This window comes from Ascaphus truei, chromosome 21, assembly GCF_040206685.1.
Source record: "Ascaphus truei isolate aAscTru1 chromosome 21, aAscTru1.hap1, whole genome shotgun sequence".
In the NCBI taxonomy this organism is placed as follows: Eukaryota; Metazoa; Chordata; class Amphibia; order Anura; family Ascaphidae; genus Ascaphus; species Ascaphus truei.
The window spans coordinates 20,382,292-20,397,689 of record NC_134503.1 but is presented as its reverse complement, the minus strand read 5'-3'; the positions used below and the strand labels follow the sequence as shown (position 1 = coordinate 20,397,689).

The 15,398-nt window shown below is 47.2% G+C and overlaps 1 protein-coding gene across 3 annotated transcripts; it reads right to left on the bottom strand.

Moving 5' to 3' along the window:
• Window positions 1-460: 460 nt before the first annotated feature.
• On the bottom strand, window positions 461-14,830 carry LOC142472296 (uncharacterized). Of its 3 annotated transcripts, XR_012789645.1 has the most exons (3): window positions 14,755-14,826; window positions 5,204-6,498; window positions 461-3,345 (listed from the first exon to the last, which is right to left on the bottom strand). XR_012789645.1 is itself a non-coding variant. In XM_075579282.1 (2 exons), exons 1-2 carry the CDS (start codon window positions 14,768-14,770, stop codon window positions 5,255-5,257), a joined length of 1,257 nt encoding a protein of 418 aa, XP_075435397.1. In that variant the 5' UTR covers window positions 14,771-14,830; the 3' UTR covers window positions 461-5,254. The 3 variants fall into 3 exon arrangements, 2 of the variants coding, with proteins under 2 accessions (XP_075435397.1, XP_075435396.1); XM_075579282.1 differs by having other exon boundaries at window positions 461-6,495; window positions 14,755-14,830; XM_075579281.1 differs by having other exon boundaries at window positions 461-6,498.
• Between the last annotated feature and the right edge of the window lie 568 nt (window positions 14,831-15,398).

Below are 15,398 nucleotides of genomic sequence, written 5' to 3'. Positions count from 1 at the left end.
GCATTATGTGGTCCACTCCATGTCCAGACTCGTTACTGCTGCCTACATCCCAGTATTACCCCTGACACAGCAAAAACAATTAGCCTAACATTTAAAACAAAAATAACTAGAATGTGTACGAGTTGAGGGATATTCATTCTCTCACATTGGTAATCATGGTGAATTTTGGACATTCCGTGTAAAACACAGTATAGAAAGCTGCACACTATAGAAAGGTCTAAATATAGTTTTGGAAAACAAATACGGTACATATTACCTGCGCTCCTCCCTTTGTGAAGTATGCTGCTTGTAAAAGTATAGTCCTTAGATTTATGGAAAACAAAGAACAATTCCAGTGCTGCTACCTATTGGGCTCAAATATATTAATGACATTTTTACATTTAGAACCTAAGTCTAAGTCTTCCTCATTGATCCACATTCTTTGAAGTCTCATCATTATAATAAAACAGTCATCTCAGTATTCAGCGGTTTGAAATGTTAACTTTATTTTGTGCTATGGATCTTTCAAAATTGCAATCTCTCCAAACCATTTTTTAGAAAACACATGAAAGTAAAGTATTACAATATGTTTTTAGTCTCTTTGATGATTTAACACTACATATAAAGCAGCAGTAACACATAGAAGTACAGTCTCACTTAAAAACATACATTTAAACAAAAAATTAAATTAAATTACTTTTTGTATCCTCTTTAATAGTTGCTTCAAGAAATGTTCCAAACGCTGCATATTTACACCTAAAAGCCTAACTGTGAAAACCATGATAAGAACTCAAAACCTATAATGCTTTTTACTATAAAGTAGTTATTCCAAAGTTATAATTAACAGGGATGCATTCTAAACCATTATTAAAAAAAAGCACAGCAATAGCAATTTTTATAAGCCCCACCCCCCAATAGAAAACACAAAAAAGCATTTACGTCAGCATTTCTGCAAAACAGAAAACATAAGGAGTATGGCACAGTATCACAATTAAAAGACAGAAGGTAAATATCATTTGAATAAAGTCGTTTTTGGACCAGATGCGTGATACAAAGACTGTCAATGCTTAACTAAATGTCATAGAGGAAATAAGGGGAAAAATAGTACAACACAACAAAAAACTTTAAGAATTTGGAAACAGAAAAAAAATAAAACATCACACTGACATGATATATGATAAAATAAAGCAGTGAAGAGGTTAAACCTCTCTAGGTGGTGTGAAGAGACATGTGCAGAGGTACTCAATGGGACACAGTTTTAGGGAAATTAAAACATGGCTTTATTTAGCCTGTCCCTTTAAACAATGCACAGCATACAAAAATAAACAAATAAACAAACAGCCTATCCCTGTGTAGTGGCTAACTCACTTCCCCAGTCCCTATCTGCAAGGCCAGTCTCTAGGTATGGATTGATGTTCGTTGAGGGGCCAGCCTTTTGTAGGTTCCTGGGTTTGCTGCACCCCTGTTTTGGTCTGTTCCCTTGGTGTCTTTAAATCAGCACACCATCATCCTTTGCTCAAGTGTCTCCTGGTTAATTCACAACAGGAGGCTTTTACACTGGTCTGATTAAGCAGGTGGAGACTGGTTAATTGTTTTTAGTAATTAACCAGCTCCCTGCTGGATTCCTCAGACTACTGAGACTTTCTAGTGAAGACTCATTGAGACAGCGTTTATTCCCTGATACATGGTGAGTGGAACCTCACTATTGCAGGTATGGAATGAGGGTTAGAGATCAAGTGTAGTATTAGATCTCAGATCCTCCGCTCATAAAAAAAAGAGCGAAAACGGACCATAGAGCAGATATGCAATTTACTAAAACAGACAAAAATAAAAAGACAATGCACTCACAAAAGGTGGAGACATTGGAGCAGGAGTAGGACCAGACAACCAAACAAGCACAAGCTTCAGGATCTTCCCCCGATTCCTCTGTTTCTCAGTGACGGCGACGCTTCTGGAAGTACTGTCATCTCCTCGGATTAGAGTGAGAAAGAAGTGAGGCTGGTGTGCGCCGTCTGTATTGGTTCCTGGACCCAGGGTGGTCTCAATGCTTGAGACATAGCGCCTTTTATGAGTATTGTCTATTTCTTTTTTTAATGTTTTAGTAAATTGCATATCTGCTCTATGATCCATTTTCGCCCATTTCTTTTATGAGCAGTGGAACTGAGTTCTAATACGACACTGGATCTCTAACCCCAATTCAATACCTGCAATACTAAAGTACTAGTAACCACCTTAAGAGGTTTAACCTCTTCATTGCTTCATTTTATCATACTGTCACGGCCCCTTTTATTCTCCAACATCTCCGATTTTGTTTGGGTATTTTTTTTCGAATGCCACGCACTTCACCGCGTTCATGCCGAGACAGCGCTAATACAATGCATGCGGCCGCGGCCTTAAATACCGGAACATGCCGCATCAAATACTGCATCTGCCCGCGGTTTTCAGATTTGCGCTGAAACGGCCGCACGAGGCTAAAGGCGGCCGCCACTGTATATCATGTGTGTGATGATTGTTTTGTTTCTGCTTCCAATTCTTGATTTTTTGCTGTGTTGCACTATTTTTTCCCCTGTCCCTTGCATATACCTGGGAGTATCTGCACTCCGAATCCTGCACCAAAAAATTCTAAGATGATTGGAAAAAGTATTTTTTCATTGGAACTGCACTACCCCCTATGGTTTCTTTATTGTGACATATATTATTCTTATTATATTTATTTTTTCCCAAATCACTGGGTTGGATGAATAGTACCTTTAATTTACAAGTGAAATTTGTGCTTTAACCTCTTCTCCTTTGTTCACTAGGAGTCATAAAGCAAAAGAATGTCTTTATCAGATTACTTAGCCATCTACAGTACATGTTTTCTTTGGGAAAATGGACACCAATGTCCAAATCTTTGCTTAAAAGTTTGGTTAGGATTGTTCAGACCAGCACAGTGAAAAATATGGCAAATACTGTAGGATAATTTTCTCAGTCATATTTTCACCAAATATAAGGGGAAATGGTCACGGGAGACCAGGCCTTTTTATCAGGATCATACGTTGAGCAAAACAAGATAAGTGAAATAAATTGTAAATTTATTCGCATGAAAAGGCATACACATAGTGGAGCACAAACTACATAAGAAAGACACACTTACTTGGGACCTGGGGCAAAAAACTAGGCTTTCCTAGCTTAATATAACACAAAACAAGAGTCTTTAGTTGTCCTGGAACTCAAATCAGCATGAAGTTCCCGACACCACTGCTGTCTTTCCTCCAGAGGACTTGAAATCTCTTCACCGGGAGTTACTGGAGGTCCAATGTCCTGGAACTAAATTCGGCTTGCAATCCCAGCCATGACCGCTACGTTCCGTTTTCAGAACTTGGCCTGCAAAAAGCTGGACTTAGAAAATATTTCCCCTCAGATTTCTGAAGTCTTTGCTATTTCTTTCAGAGCATCTTTTTGTCGTTTAAAATTTGCCGCTGCAGTTCTGGCGCTCAGAATCTGATGTCCGGATTGGCTGAGGGATTCTTATAGTATTTCTGACTTCATTCATGAAATACTCCAGCCAATCCCAGCGTGGGAACTTTCTGATCATCCAAACAGAGCGATCCCAGTCTTCTGAAGCCAGGCAAGCAGATCTTTTGAATCAGCCAAGGGCATGTGCAAGATTGCCACCTCTGCCACTTGGTATGCAGAAGCCACCCGCTGGTTTAGGCTCCTCACAGTCTGCTGGGGCAAATGGTAGTCCCGAGGACTTCTATTCATCCCAGGACTTGGGTACTCAAGCCTAAACCTCCTGCCCAAATGTTCTTCACACTTGGCAACCTCTGGTGGCTTTCATGTCCGATGTCTGGGTAAACTCGCGGGCACCAAGCTGGTAGCCCAGTGACTCACTCAGATCATTGGTCCAGAAAGACACAGCTCATGATACTGTGCACAAGCATATATGTTTTAAAACACACTGTTTAATAAAAGTATACACTTAGGATATTTTTCAAAGTTTTTCTGGTATGGGGAATAGAATAAAAAGCTGCACTATATTTCTTACAAGCCCTATTCCCCACACTCTATAAAATAGACAGACTTTTACAATTCCTCACAATTTTATGTATGGTTGAAGTAACTCAGAACCCCTATAAAAGGTTCTGGGTGACATGGGCATCCCCCTTATCCTAGCGACCACTTGACAAGTTCAGGGACACCAAACATACCTATGCCTCATTTACCTTTCTGGCTTGTGCTGAAGCAGGGAATCCTAGCGGTGAGTTGCGAAAGCGTTTTCAAGGGGAGATTTTGCCGGAGCAATGTGCCTATATGTATCCGGGAATCCGACCAGATTCCCGGGTACATTTTTGGGGTATCCAGCAACTCCAAACCCCGGCTAGCTAGGCACATTCTGACAAAAATTTCTCCGTAAAACCACCCTTGAAACTCATAGCCTAGCAATCTCTGCTTGCAGGCACTCCTAGAAAGGTAAAAACACAAATTCTTTATTGTCGCATAATATACAGGCATGCATTGACAATCACTGGGCTCAAGAGCTGAGACTCCCGAACCCTAATAAATGGATCAGAGGTAACCAAACAGGCTTAACCTTTATTGTGAGCCTGGTTACCTCCACACAGTCAAAAAATGACAGTTAAAAACAGAAAGAAACCTTAAACTTTTATACTTAGTACAGCTATCCATCTTTGGTGAACCATTTATTTAGCTACTGTATCTAAGCCTATATTGGCTTCCATTTATACTTAAATGTCAGTTACTATACAGTATGTAGAACACTTGTTCTTTGTAAAATAAATAACACCTTTAATATCAAGATACAGTAGGTCATGGACTTTTAAAATACCCAAATTCTCTCTCATAATGTCAACATGGAATCCTTAATATATGGCAACTCTGACCCAAGCTTTGTGGCACAGAAGTGTGTGTGAATACTCTTGAACTCTTTCCGCATCCAGGTTCTCATCAAGACTTGTATATAGGAAAACATGCACAAACTTGACTGTTACTTTTGCCTTTATTGTCCCCCTAAATCTTGTAATCTGCATAGTCACAAAACAATCAGTAATTGGCCTCTGTTTTAATGTAATTCAAGGAGCCCCACATTTCCACTTATTTGTCTCTATTAAAGTATTAATAAATTGGTGGATTAGTGGGAGAAATGTCAATTAAAGGTTAAAGTACAGTATTTAATGGTATATAGGTTGCGTGGTCTCTAAGTTTTACAGCACATGCCTACCTGCACAAAAAAGTCACCAGAAAACTAGAATGGTTCCTTTATCTGCTTTACTTAGAATGCATGTTTTTTTCCACATTTAGGTATCTTGCCTTTGTGAATTCTTTGGTGTTCAATTAGAGTTGAATTACGACTAAAGTTTTTACCACATTCACTGCATGAAAACGGCTTTTCACCTGTGTGGATTCTCTGGTGCCGATAAAGATCTGAGCTATTGCCAAATCTTTTCCCACATACATTGCATGCATACGGCTTTTCTCCTGTGTGAATTCTCTGATGCTTACACAGATCTGAACTGCAATTAAAGCTTTTTCCGCATATTCCACATGTATATGGCTTCTCTCCGGTGTGAATTCTCTGATGCCTATACCGATCTGAACTGTTACCAAATCTTTTTCCACATTCAGTGCAAGCATATGGTTTTTCTCCTGTGTGAATTCTCTGGTGTTTAATAAGAGCTGGACTGCTAGTAAACGTTTTTCCACAGTCCATACATGGAAATGGCTTCTCCCCTGTGTTGGTTCTCTGATACTTATTTAGATCTGAATTGCTAGGAAAGTTCTTTTCACATTCAGGATTCTCCCCTGTGTGAATTCGTTGGTGTCTAATTAGAGTTGAAGTCCGACAAAAGCGTTTTCCACAATCAATGCATGGATATGGCTTCTCTCTTGTGTGAATACCTTGGTGCATATAAAGATCTGCACTGCGTCCAAAACTTTTTCCACATTTAATACATGCATGTGGCTTCTCTCCTGTGTGGATTCTCTGGTGTTTATAAAGGTAGGAGCTGCAAGTAAAGCTTTTCCCACATTTACCACATACATATTTTCTCTCTCCTATATGAATTCTCTGGTGTACATTAAGATATGAGCTGCTAGAGAAGCTTTTCTCACAAACAGAGCAGGTGTATGGCTTCTCACCGGTATGAATACGTTGGTGTTTAATAAGAGATGAACTGCAAATAAAGCTTTTTCCACATTCATTACATGGATATGGTTTCTCTTCTTTGTGGATTCTCTGGTGCTTAGAAAGATCTGAGTTAAAAGTAAAGCTTTTCCCGCATTCATTACATGCCTTCTCTTCTGTAAGGATTTCTTGGTGCAAAACATGACTGTCATTGGAAGTGCAACTTGTCCCGCATATCGTGTATTCCTCAAGTGAATTTTCATGTGGGCTTGTTATGCATTGATTCCTGTAATTTTCCTTTTCATTGCAATATTGGGAAATGTTATGATTTGCGGTGAATAGAAGGGTTTGACATTCACTATCTTTATGTCCAACCAGGGACCCGCAATCTGCTGCAAACAAACACATAGTGAGCAAAGGTTAATCAATGTTTAAAGAATAATTTGACAGTTATCACACACCACACCCTTAATCTGAAAGAAATAAAGGTCCACCCCCAATTAATAATCATATCACCCTATAATATTCTCCTGGTAAAGGATGGTGCACATTACTCCAAAATTAAATCTGAAAGTAAAACTCAAAATTAAAGAACAGGGTGAATTATATACAGGCATACCCGCATTAACGTACGCAATGGGACCGGAGCATGTAAGTAAAGCGAAAATGTACTTAAAGTGAAGAACTACCTTTTTCCCACTTATCGATGCATGTACTGTACTGCAATCGTCACATACGTGCATAACCGATGTAAATAAGGCAATTGTAACAGGATCTATAGTCTCCCCGCTTGCGCACAGCTTCGGTACAGGTAGGGAGCCGGTATTGCTGTTCAGGATGTACTGACAGGCGCATGCGCAAGGTGCCGCTTTGCCTCTTGGGCGATATGTCCTTACTCGCGAGTGTACTTAAAGTGAGTGTCCTGTAATTGGCAATCAAAGATGATAAAAACTGAATCCGTTTTCACATACATTTAAAAATAAATCATAAAAATACCATCAAATACATGTAAAAGGAATTGCCACAGACAAAAAATAAAAAATACACAAAGATGTGTCATAAATAGAAGAAATCCTATTTAAATTAATGCAACAAAAATACATTGGTCAGTGAAGGCATGAGCTATACACAAATAAAACACAAATATGGGTTCAACAACAGAAACTATGCTCCAACTAACACGCTGTGGTAGCAGACACTATACAACCAAAGTGCTCAACCAATGTAACCACAAAGCCCCATAAAACATAGCATTATATAACAGACCAAGTACTAATCAGATTACACTGGATACTTGGTTAATATTAAATATGAAATTCCCATCTGGTTCTAGATCAACAAATATAAATCTTGATAATCACACAGACATACAGTATTGCCACTGTAGTGTTGCCCGCAGACCAGACCCGTCCCTTTATTGAGGTGGGACGTTTCGTAACACGCACCCGCAGCAGAGGGAGCGTGTCCAGAGTGTGGTATAGGCGTAGGCAGGCCAGGAGACTATAGCTATAGTAATAGGGACTTGCCGGATCCGGGAAAGGAGAGCCGTGGTTGATGACATGGCCGAGGGTCGAGGATGAGAGGTCCGGGAGGTCGTGGTTCAGGCCGAGATCAAGGGACGGGATAAGAAGCGTAGTGAGGAGGAAGCCAGGTCGAGATCGAGGGAAGGAGTCGTAAGCCAAGCCGGGTCAAAACCTGAGGAGCACAAAAGCAAGCAAGTACTCTTGCTTGATCCACACTAGGTTAGCAGAGGCTATGCAGAGCAATGATTCCAGGAAGGGACTGGGGTAATAAAGGTGGATGAGCCAATCACAGAAGGAGGTGGAGCAGAGGAGTGCTGTGGAGCGCATAGAGATAGGTGCGCGTTGAGATGATTGCCAGGCATCAGCTGTATAGTAGGAAGGCGGGAGTGCAGCTGGAGCGAGTGCCGGGGGAGTGACCAGGCAGGCAGGGAAGTTAATCAATTATAGCCGGGAACGCGCACATTGTAAGTTCCTCCCACGCACGTCCCGGCAATATGGCGGCCGCATGTGTCAGTGCCGAGATGGAGCAAGCCCACGGCGGGGACACCGCCGTGGAGGAGGAGTGGCAGCCTCCGGAGGAGAGATGGCCTCCGGAGATGGTAAGGAGGGGTTGTGAAAGCCCTGCTTCCTTACAGTACCCCCTCCTTGAGGACCAGCCCCAGGACGATCCTTCCAAGGCTTCAGCAGGAATCTCTTGTGAAAGCAATTCAAGAGCACCGGAGCGTGGATGTGTCCACGGGGGAGCCCGGTGCGCTCTTCAGGACCGTAGCCTTTCCAGTGTACGAGAAACTGGACTTTCCCCCTGGAGAGGCGAGAGTCCACTATGGACTGGATTTCGTACTCTTTGTGTCCTTGGCCTGTTACGGAGTTGGGTCTACGGATATTGTCTGGAAAGAGAGTACATTAGGTATCCTCATAGCTGGTGGGAGCTGGAGGCGGAAGGCCCCAGGGTTAGTTTATTCCAATATGGTGAAGGGGCCCAGGAATTTAGGTGCCAATTTAGGAGTAGGAGTCCATCGAAATTTGGGACCAGGGACATTCCGGAACAGGTAAAGGCATCAGCAGAACAGAGGGTTTCTGTCGAAGGACTTTGCTTTGTGCACAGATAGGACAGGCGCTGGTAAATGTTTGTATGTTTTAGCCATATTAGGCCACCAAAAGGTGCGTTGGATGAGATAGAGGATGCTCTTGAAGCCGGGATGTCCAGCAGAACAGGAGGAATGGCCCCACTCCAAGATCTTGGGGTTAAAAATTGGAAGCAGCATAGAGCCTTCCCTCCGGTACCTCTAGACCTCTCGGGATATGTCTTTGAGCTTCGATGATCTTGTCCAGAATATTAAACGAGGCAGCAGAGATTATGAGTCTCCTGGGTAGGATGGTCTCGGGAACTTCTTCGGACTCTCTTCCGGGGAGACCTGTCTGGATAGGGTGTCTGCCTTCACATTCTTAGTGCCGGGAATATAAAATAAGGAGTAATTAAACCTAGAAAAGAAGAGTGCCCAGCGAGCTTGTCGAGACCCCAAACGACGTGCAGATTCGATATACAAAAGATTTTTGTGGTCGGTAAGGATAGAAATTGGCTCTCTAGACCCTTTCAGAAGGTCTCTCCACTCCTGAAGAGCCATCTTGATAGCCAGTAATTCTCTATTGCCCACATCATAGTTCTTCTTGGCTGGCTGTCTTACAATTACTAGAGAAGTATTTTCCTACTTCCCCTTCCATTATCTCAAAAGGTTCACATGATATATGGTTTTATTATTTTTACCTGGAAATTTAATCTCAATCTACAGGATCGAATGCATGGAAATTTCAAAGGAATCCTGCCATTTTATCATCAGTTTATATTTTGGGGAGTAACAGATTGTGTTACATGGTTTAAAATTATGCTCTTGGTGTCACGATAGGCTTGCAAGGCTTGTAATAAAGGGGTCACCGCCCCCCAGCTGGCAGCCCCTACAATCGTGCAGGATGCGAGGGGTGAATGGAATCGTATACATGTATTTTTGCAGTCCCCTGCTTCAGCACAAAATGTATTCCCCTTTGTTTTATGTGTTTCCGCCCTGTGACGTGATTGCACCAAACATATACACTGGGATCAGGTCGGGAGGGCAAGGGTTAAATGTATTTGGTTTTATGACCCTTTGTTTGCTCCTTCCCGCCCTTTTGGCCACCATTAAAGTCAATGGCGAAAGAAAGACTGCTGTTTAAAATGAGGTTTTGGACCTAAAAACATTATCTCCGGTTCGGTAATACCTGGAGGGCTGAAATTTGGCCACGAGGCAAAGACCCCTGAGACAGGATTGCATGGCAGGTTTCAGCCCTCTCAGATTAACTGAACGGAGTATTTTGTATGTATATAAATGGTGATATATTTCTGTATAGTCTGGGCTACCCAATTAGCCCACGAAAGTTCCTGGCCATTTGGAATTGTAATGAGCCATTAGGCGCCAGTGTGTCTGTGTGCCTTGTCCTGATCAAAGCTTCACCCCCCGGATTAAGTATGCAGGGGGGAGGAAGAGCAGGACATGACCGTTTACGTTAAGTGTCATAATTCACGCTGCTAGTCAGAGTTTCTCCTGTGAAGAAATACAGATGGTAGACTCAGAGGCACCAGGCTAAGAGTGGGGCTAAGGAAATGGACCTCTAACTAGAAAATGCCACCCCCCTGTGGGCAGGTACTATTTTGATTCCCACGTGAGCTGGCAAAAGGTACTTGGGTCCAATACCTGAGTCCCAATGTTAGGGATAGAGCCCAAATCCCATATAAACGATTGCAAGCTCTATGTCCATTGTCTTTCGGGTCTTCATTATTGTACCTGATGCCTGATGAACTGCTAACCTGAATCCTGGTTATTTCATTGTCCCTTCCCAAGTGTATATATCCCATTTGTTATTTGTCCAACATTGTGTGTCCACCTGTCTTTTAAGGAATACAATCTCTTTATTATATCACAGTCGTATTCAATTCAACCCAGATGATTTGGTATATATTATAACCCTGTGGCTACCGTGACACTTGGCACATCTATTATACCACACCATCTGACTGGAATGGGCATCTTGCAGGTTTTCTTGTGCAATTTCTGACATTCTGGTCAACATTTCCTCATCTTAATATATAAAATCGAATGGTTAGTGAGGTTAGTGCTATCTGCGGTGAATGTGATTGGTCCTCAGCCTCTGGCCAATCGGATTGCTGTGTGTGACGTCACCCAACTGCCACTCTCTTCCCCCTCGGCTCGACACACACACACACACACACACACACACACACACACACACACACACACACACACACACACACACACACACACACACTTCCCAGAGGAGGGGGGAAACAAGGTTACACATACACACACACAGTGACACACACACACACACACACACACATCTCTCTCTCCCCCCCTTCCTCCCTCGCGGCGCCAGTACAGGTCTGGCGCTCATCTCTCCCTCCCTCCCGGCGGTCATCTCTCCCGAGTCCCCTCCCGGCGCTCATCTCTCCCGAGTCCCCTCCCGGCGCTCATCTCTCCCCTTCCTCCGGTCACGTCTCCCTCCCTCCGCTCACCTCTCCCGGCGCTCCGCTCAGCAGCGGACCCCCTTCCTCCCTCGCGCGCCGCGGGAAACAGCCAGCGGACCCCCTTCCTCCCTCGGCCGCCGCGGGGAACAGGCAGCGGACCCCCTTCCTCCCTCGGCAGCCGCGGGGAACAGGCAGCGGACCCCCTTCCTCCCTCGCGGCGCCTAAGATGGCGGCGCGCCCGGAAGGACCCCTCCGCTCACCTCTCCCGGCGCTCCGCTCAGCAGCGGACCCCCTTCCTCCCTCGCGCGCCGCGGGGAACAGGCAGCGGACCCCCTTCCTCCCTCGCGGCGCCTAAGATGGCGGCGCGCCCGGAAGGACCCCTCCGCTCACCTCTCCCGGCGCTCCGCTCAGCAGCGGACCCCCTTCCTCCCTCGCGCGCCGCGGGGAACAGGCAGCGGACCCCCTTCCTCCCTCGCGCGCCGCGGGGAACAGGCAGCGGACCCCCTTCCTCCCTCGTGCGCCGCTGGGAACAGCCAGTGGACCCCCTTCCTCCCTCGGCCGCCGCGGGGAACAGGCAGCGGACCCCCTTCCTCCCTCGCGGCGCCTAAGATGGCGGCGCGCCCGGAAGGACCCCCTTCTTCCCTCGCGGCGCCGAGTGAGAAGATGGCGGCGGCCGGAAGTAGAGGTAGGTGTCGCTGTAGGTGACGTGTGTGTGTGTGTGTGTGACACTGTGTGTGACACTGTGTTTGTGTGTCGCCCCCCCTGCCTTTCACGCCCCCCCCCCCTGCCTTTCACGCCCCCCCCTGCCTTTCACGCCCCCCCCTGCCTTTCACGCCCCCCCCCCCCCCCTTTCACGCCCTCCCCCCTGCCTTTCACGCCCTCCCCCCTGCCTTTCACGCCCCCCCTGCCTTTCACGCCCCCCCCTTGCCTTTCACGCCCCCCCCTGCCTTTCACGCCCCCCCGCCTTTCACGCCCCCCCCGCCTTTCACGCCCCCCCGCCTTTCACCTCACGCCCCCCCCCCCCTGCCTTTCACGCCCCCCCCCTGCCTTTCACGCCCCCCCCCTCACGGCCTCCGGGCAACGCCGGGTATATCAGCTAGTATAAACTATATACTCAAATTACACTGAGAGTACCCGGATCATTGCTTAACTGTTTATAACTAGCTACATGCCGGATATCTCTTGGTATCTATAGGCTGTCATTCATAGGCAGAGCTGCCTTTTCCCCCAGCCCCCGCCTTTTCCCCAGCGCCTGCCTTTCCACCCCCCAGCCACCGACTTTCCCCCCACCCCCAGCCCCTGCCTTCCCCCCCCTCAGCCCCTGCCTTTCCCCCAGCGCCTGCCTTTCCACCCCACAGCCCCCGCCTTTCCCCCCACCCAAAGACCCTGCCTTCCCCCCACCCCCCGCCTTCCCCCCCTTCCCCCCCAGCCCCTGCCTTTCCCGCCCCCAGCCACTGCCTTTCCCCCAGTGCCTGCCTTTCCCCCCCCAGCCCCCGCCTTTCCCCCCACCCCCAGCCCCTGCCTTCCCCCCCACCCCCAGCCCCTGCCTTCCCCCCCCTAGCCCCTGCCTTTCCCCCAGCGCCTGCCTTTCCACCCCCCAGCCCCTGCCTTCCCCCCCCCATCCCCCGCCTTTCCCCCCACCCCCAGCCTTCCCCCTTTCACCCACCCACCTCTGCCTTTCACCCACCCACCCGCCTCTGCCTTTCATCCACCCACACGCCTCTGCCTTTCATCCACCGCCCTTCCCGCCTCTGCCTTTCACCCACCCACCCCGCCCTTCCGCCTCTGCCTTTCACCCACCCACCCGCCCTTCCGCCTCTGCCTTTCACCCACCCACCCCGCCCTTCCGCCTCTCACCCACCCACCCGCCCTTCCGCCTCTCACCCACCCACCCGCCCTTCCGCCTCTGCCTTTCACCCACCCACCCGCCCTTCCGCCTCTCACCCACCCACCCCGCCCTTCCGCCTCTCACCCACCCACCCGCCCTTCTGCCTTTCACCCACCCACCCCGCCCTTCCGCCTCTGCCTTTCACCCACCCACCGCCCTTCCGCCTCTGACCCACCCGCCTCTGCCTTTCACCCACCCACCCGCCCTTCCGCCTCTGCCTTTCACCCACCCACCCGCCCTTCCGCCTCTGCCTTTCAACCACCCACCTGCCCTTCCGCCTCTGCCTTTCAACCACCCACCCGCCCTTCCGCCTCTGCCTTTCAACCACCCACCCCGCCCTTCCGCCTCTGCCTTTCACCCACCCACCCGCCCTTCCGCCTTTCACCCACCCACCCGCCCTTCCGCCTTTCACCCACCCACCCGCCCTTCCGCCTTTCACCCACCCGCCCTTCCGCCTTTCACCCACCCAACCGCCCTTCCGCCTCTGCCTTTCACCCACCCACCCGCCCTTCCGCCTTTCACCCACCCTTCCACCTCTGCCTTTCACCCACCCGGCCTTCCGCCTCTGCCTTTCACCCACCCGGCCTTCCGCCTCTGCCTTTCACCCACCCGCCTCTGCCTTTCACCCACCCACCCGCCTCTGCCTTTCACCCACCCACCCGCCTCTGCCTTTCACCCACGCATCCGCCCTTCCGCCTCTGCCTTTCACCCACCCTTCCGCCTCTGCCTTTCACCCACCCATCCGCCCTTCCGCCTCTGCCTTTCACCTGCCCGCCCTTCCGCCTCTGCCTTTCACCCGCCCTTCCGCCTCTCACCCGCCTGTCCGTCCTTCCGCCTCTGCCTTTCTCGCCGCCTCACACCCTAGCGGGACCTCCACCCACAGCCAGCACTCACTAACCACCCGCCACCCGTACTGAACACCCACCCGCCGCCTCACACCCGCTCACACCCTAGCGGGACCTCCACCCACAGCCAGCACTCACTACCCACCCGCCACCCGTACTGAACACCCACCCGCCGCCTCACACCCTAGCGGGACACACACCTCACATTTTTACATCACTTATGTCACCAAAATATACATTGTACTGTGGTGTCTTTACAATAAACCATTTTTAAACAACAACATCGTATTACATTTTCTTCCAGGTTTATTTTCAACATTATTATGCAACCTATTGTTCCCCTATTTATACATAATACTACCTATTACGTATTTACATCCTGGGCAACGCCAGGTATATCAGCTAGTATAATTATATATATATATATATATATATATATATATATATATATATACACACACATACAGTATATACATATACACATCACAACAGTGATGGGACATGCGGATAGTAACCACAGGAACTAACAAAGGCTGTTACTCAATAGGATGTACCAGATATTACACAGCATTTTACATATAATCTTACTCTAAAAAAAAAAACACACACACACACACACACACACACACACACACACACACACACACACACACACACACACACACACACACACACACACACACACACACACACACACACACACACACACACACACAGAGTAAGAAATTGTAAGCATGTGCTTCTTTGCTTTTCTTTGCTTAAATGGTTCTACGCCCATATGTTCCACCTGATAAAAGTATTGGGGTGTTTTACCCCAAATTACACAAGCTTTATAAGCGTTATCACAGACCATCATTGTACAATGTTACACTGACCTCCATGAAACGTCATGTCTCCGCAAACAGCTGCCACAGCATATGTCAGGGAGAAATGCTGTAGCAGAAGGCAAGACTGCTGATTGGCTACAGCGTGTCCTATCATATTCTTCCTTGTTGTCCGCAATGTGTGGGAGTTGAATTGTAGTTCTTGTCCTGAAACAACAGCTTTAATACTACAGACAACAAGACCACAAGTCCCAGAATCCTTTAAGCTTCGTTTCTCCGTTTAACACTGTCAGTCTGTCACAGATCTTCATACACGAAGTGCTGCAGCTTTATCCATAGTAGGATTTTACCCTCTGGAGTTTGCACTAGTTACAAATGGGGATAATGTGAAGCAGACATTGAAATACAGTAATGTCACACTGAAGAAATCAGCTTCTATTCCGTGGTATTGGATTCATGCATTTCTTATTTAAAAGTAAATTAGTTGTATTACACCATGCCATTAGGTATTACCTGAACAGTTTTTCTTATACATGTTTTAAAATCTAAAAATGTTTGTACTTAGTCCAGTCCTGAATGTATGTATTCATGTATACACACTGTCACGGTAGACAATTACTTTTAACACCTTTAACCTTCCGGGATCAATTCACTAGGCAGGACTTTGTTTTATGTTCTATTTCACCTAGGAAAGT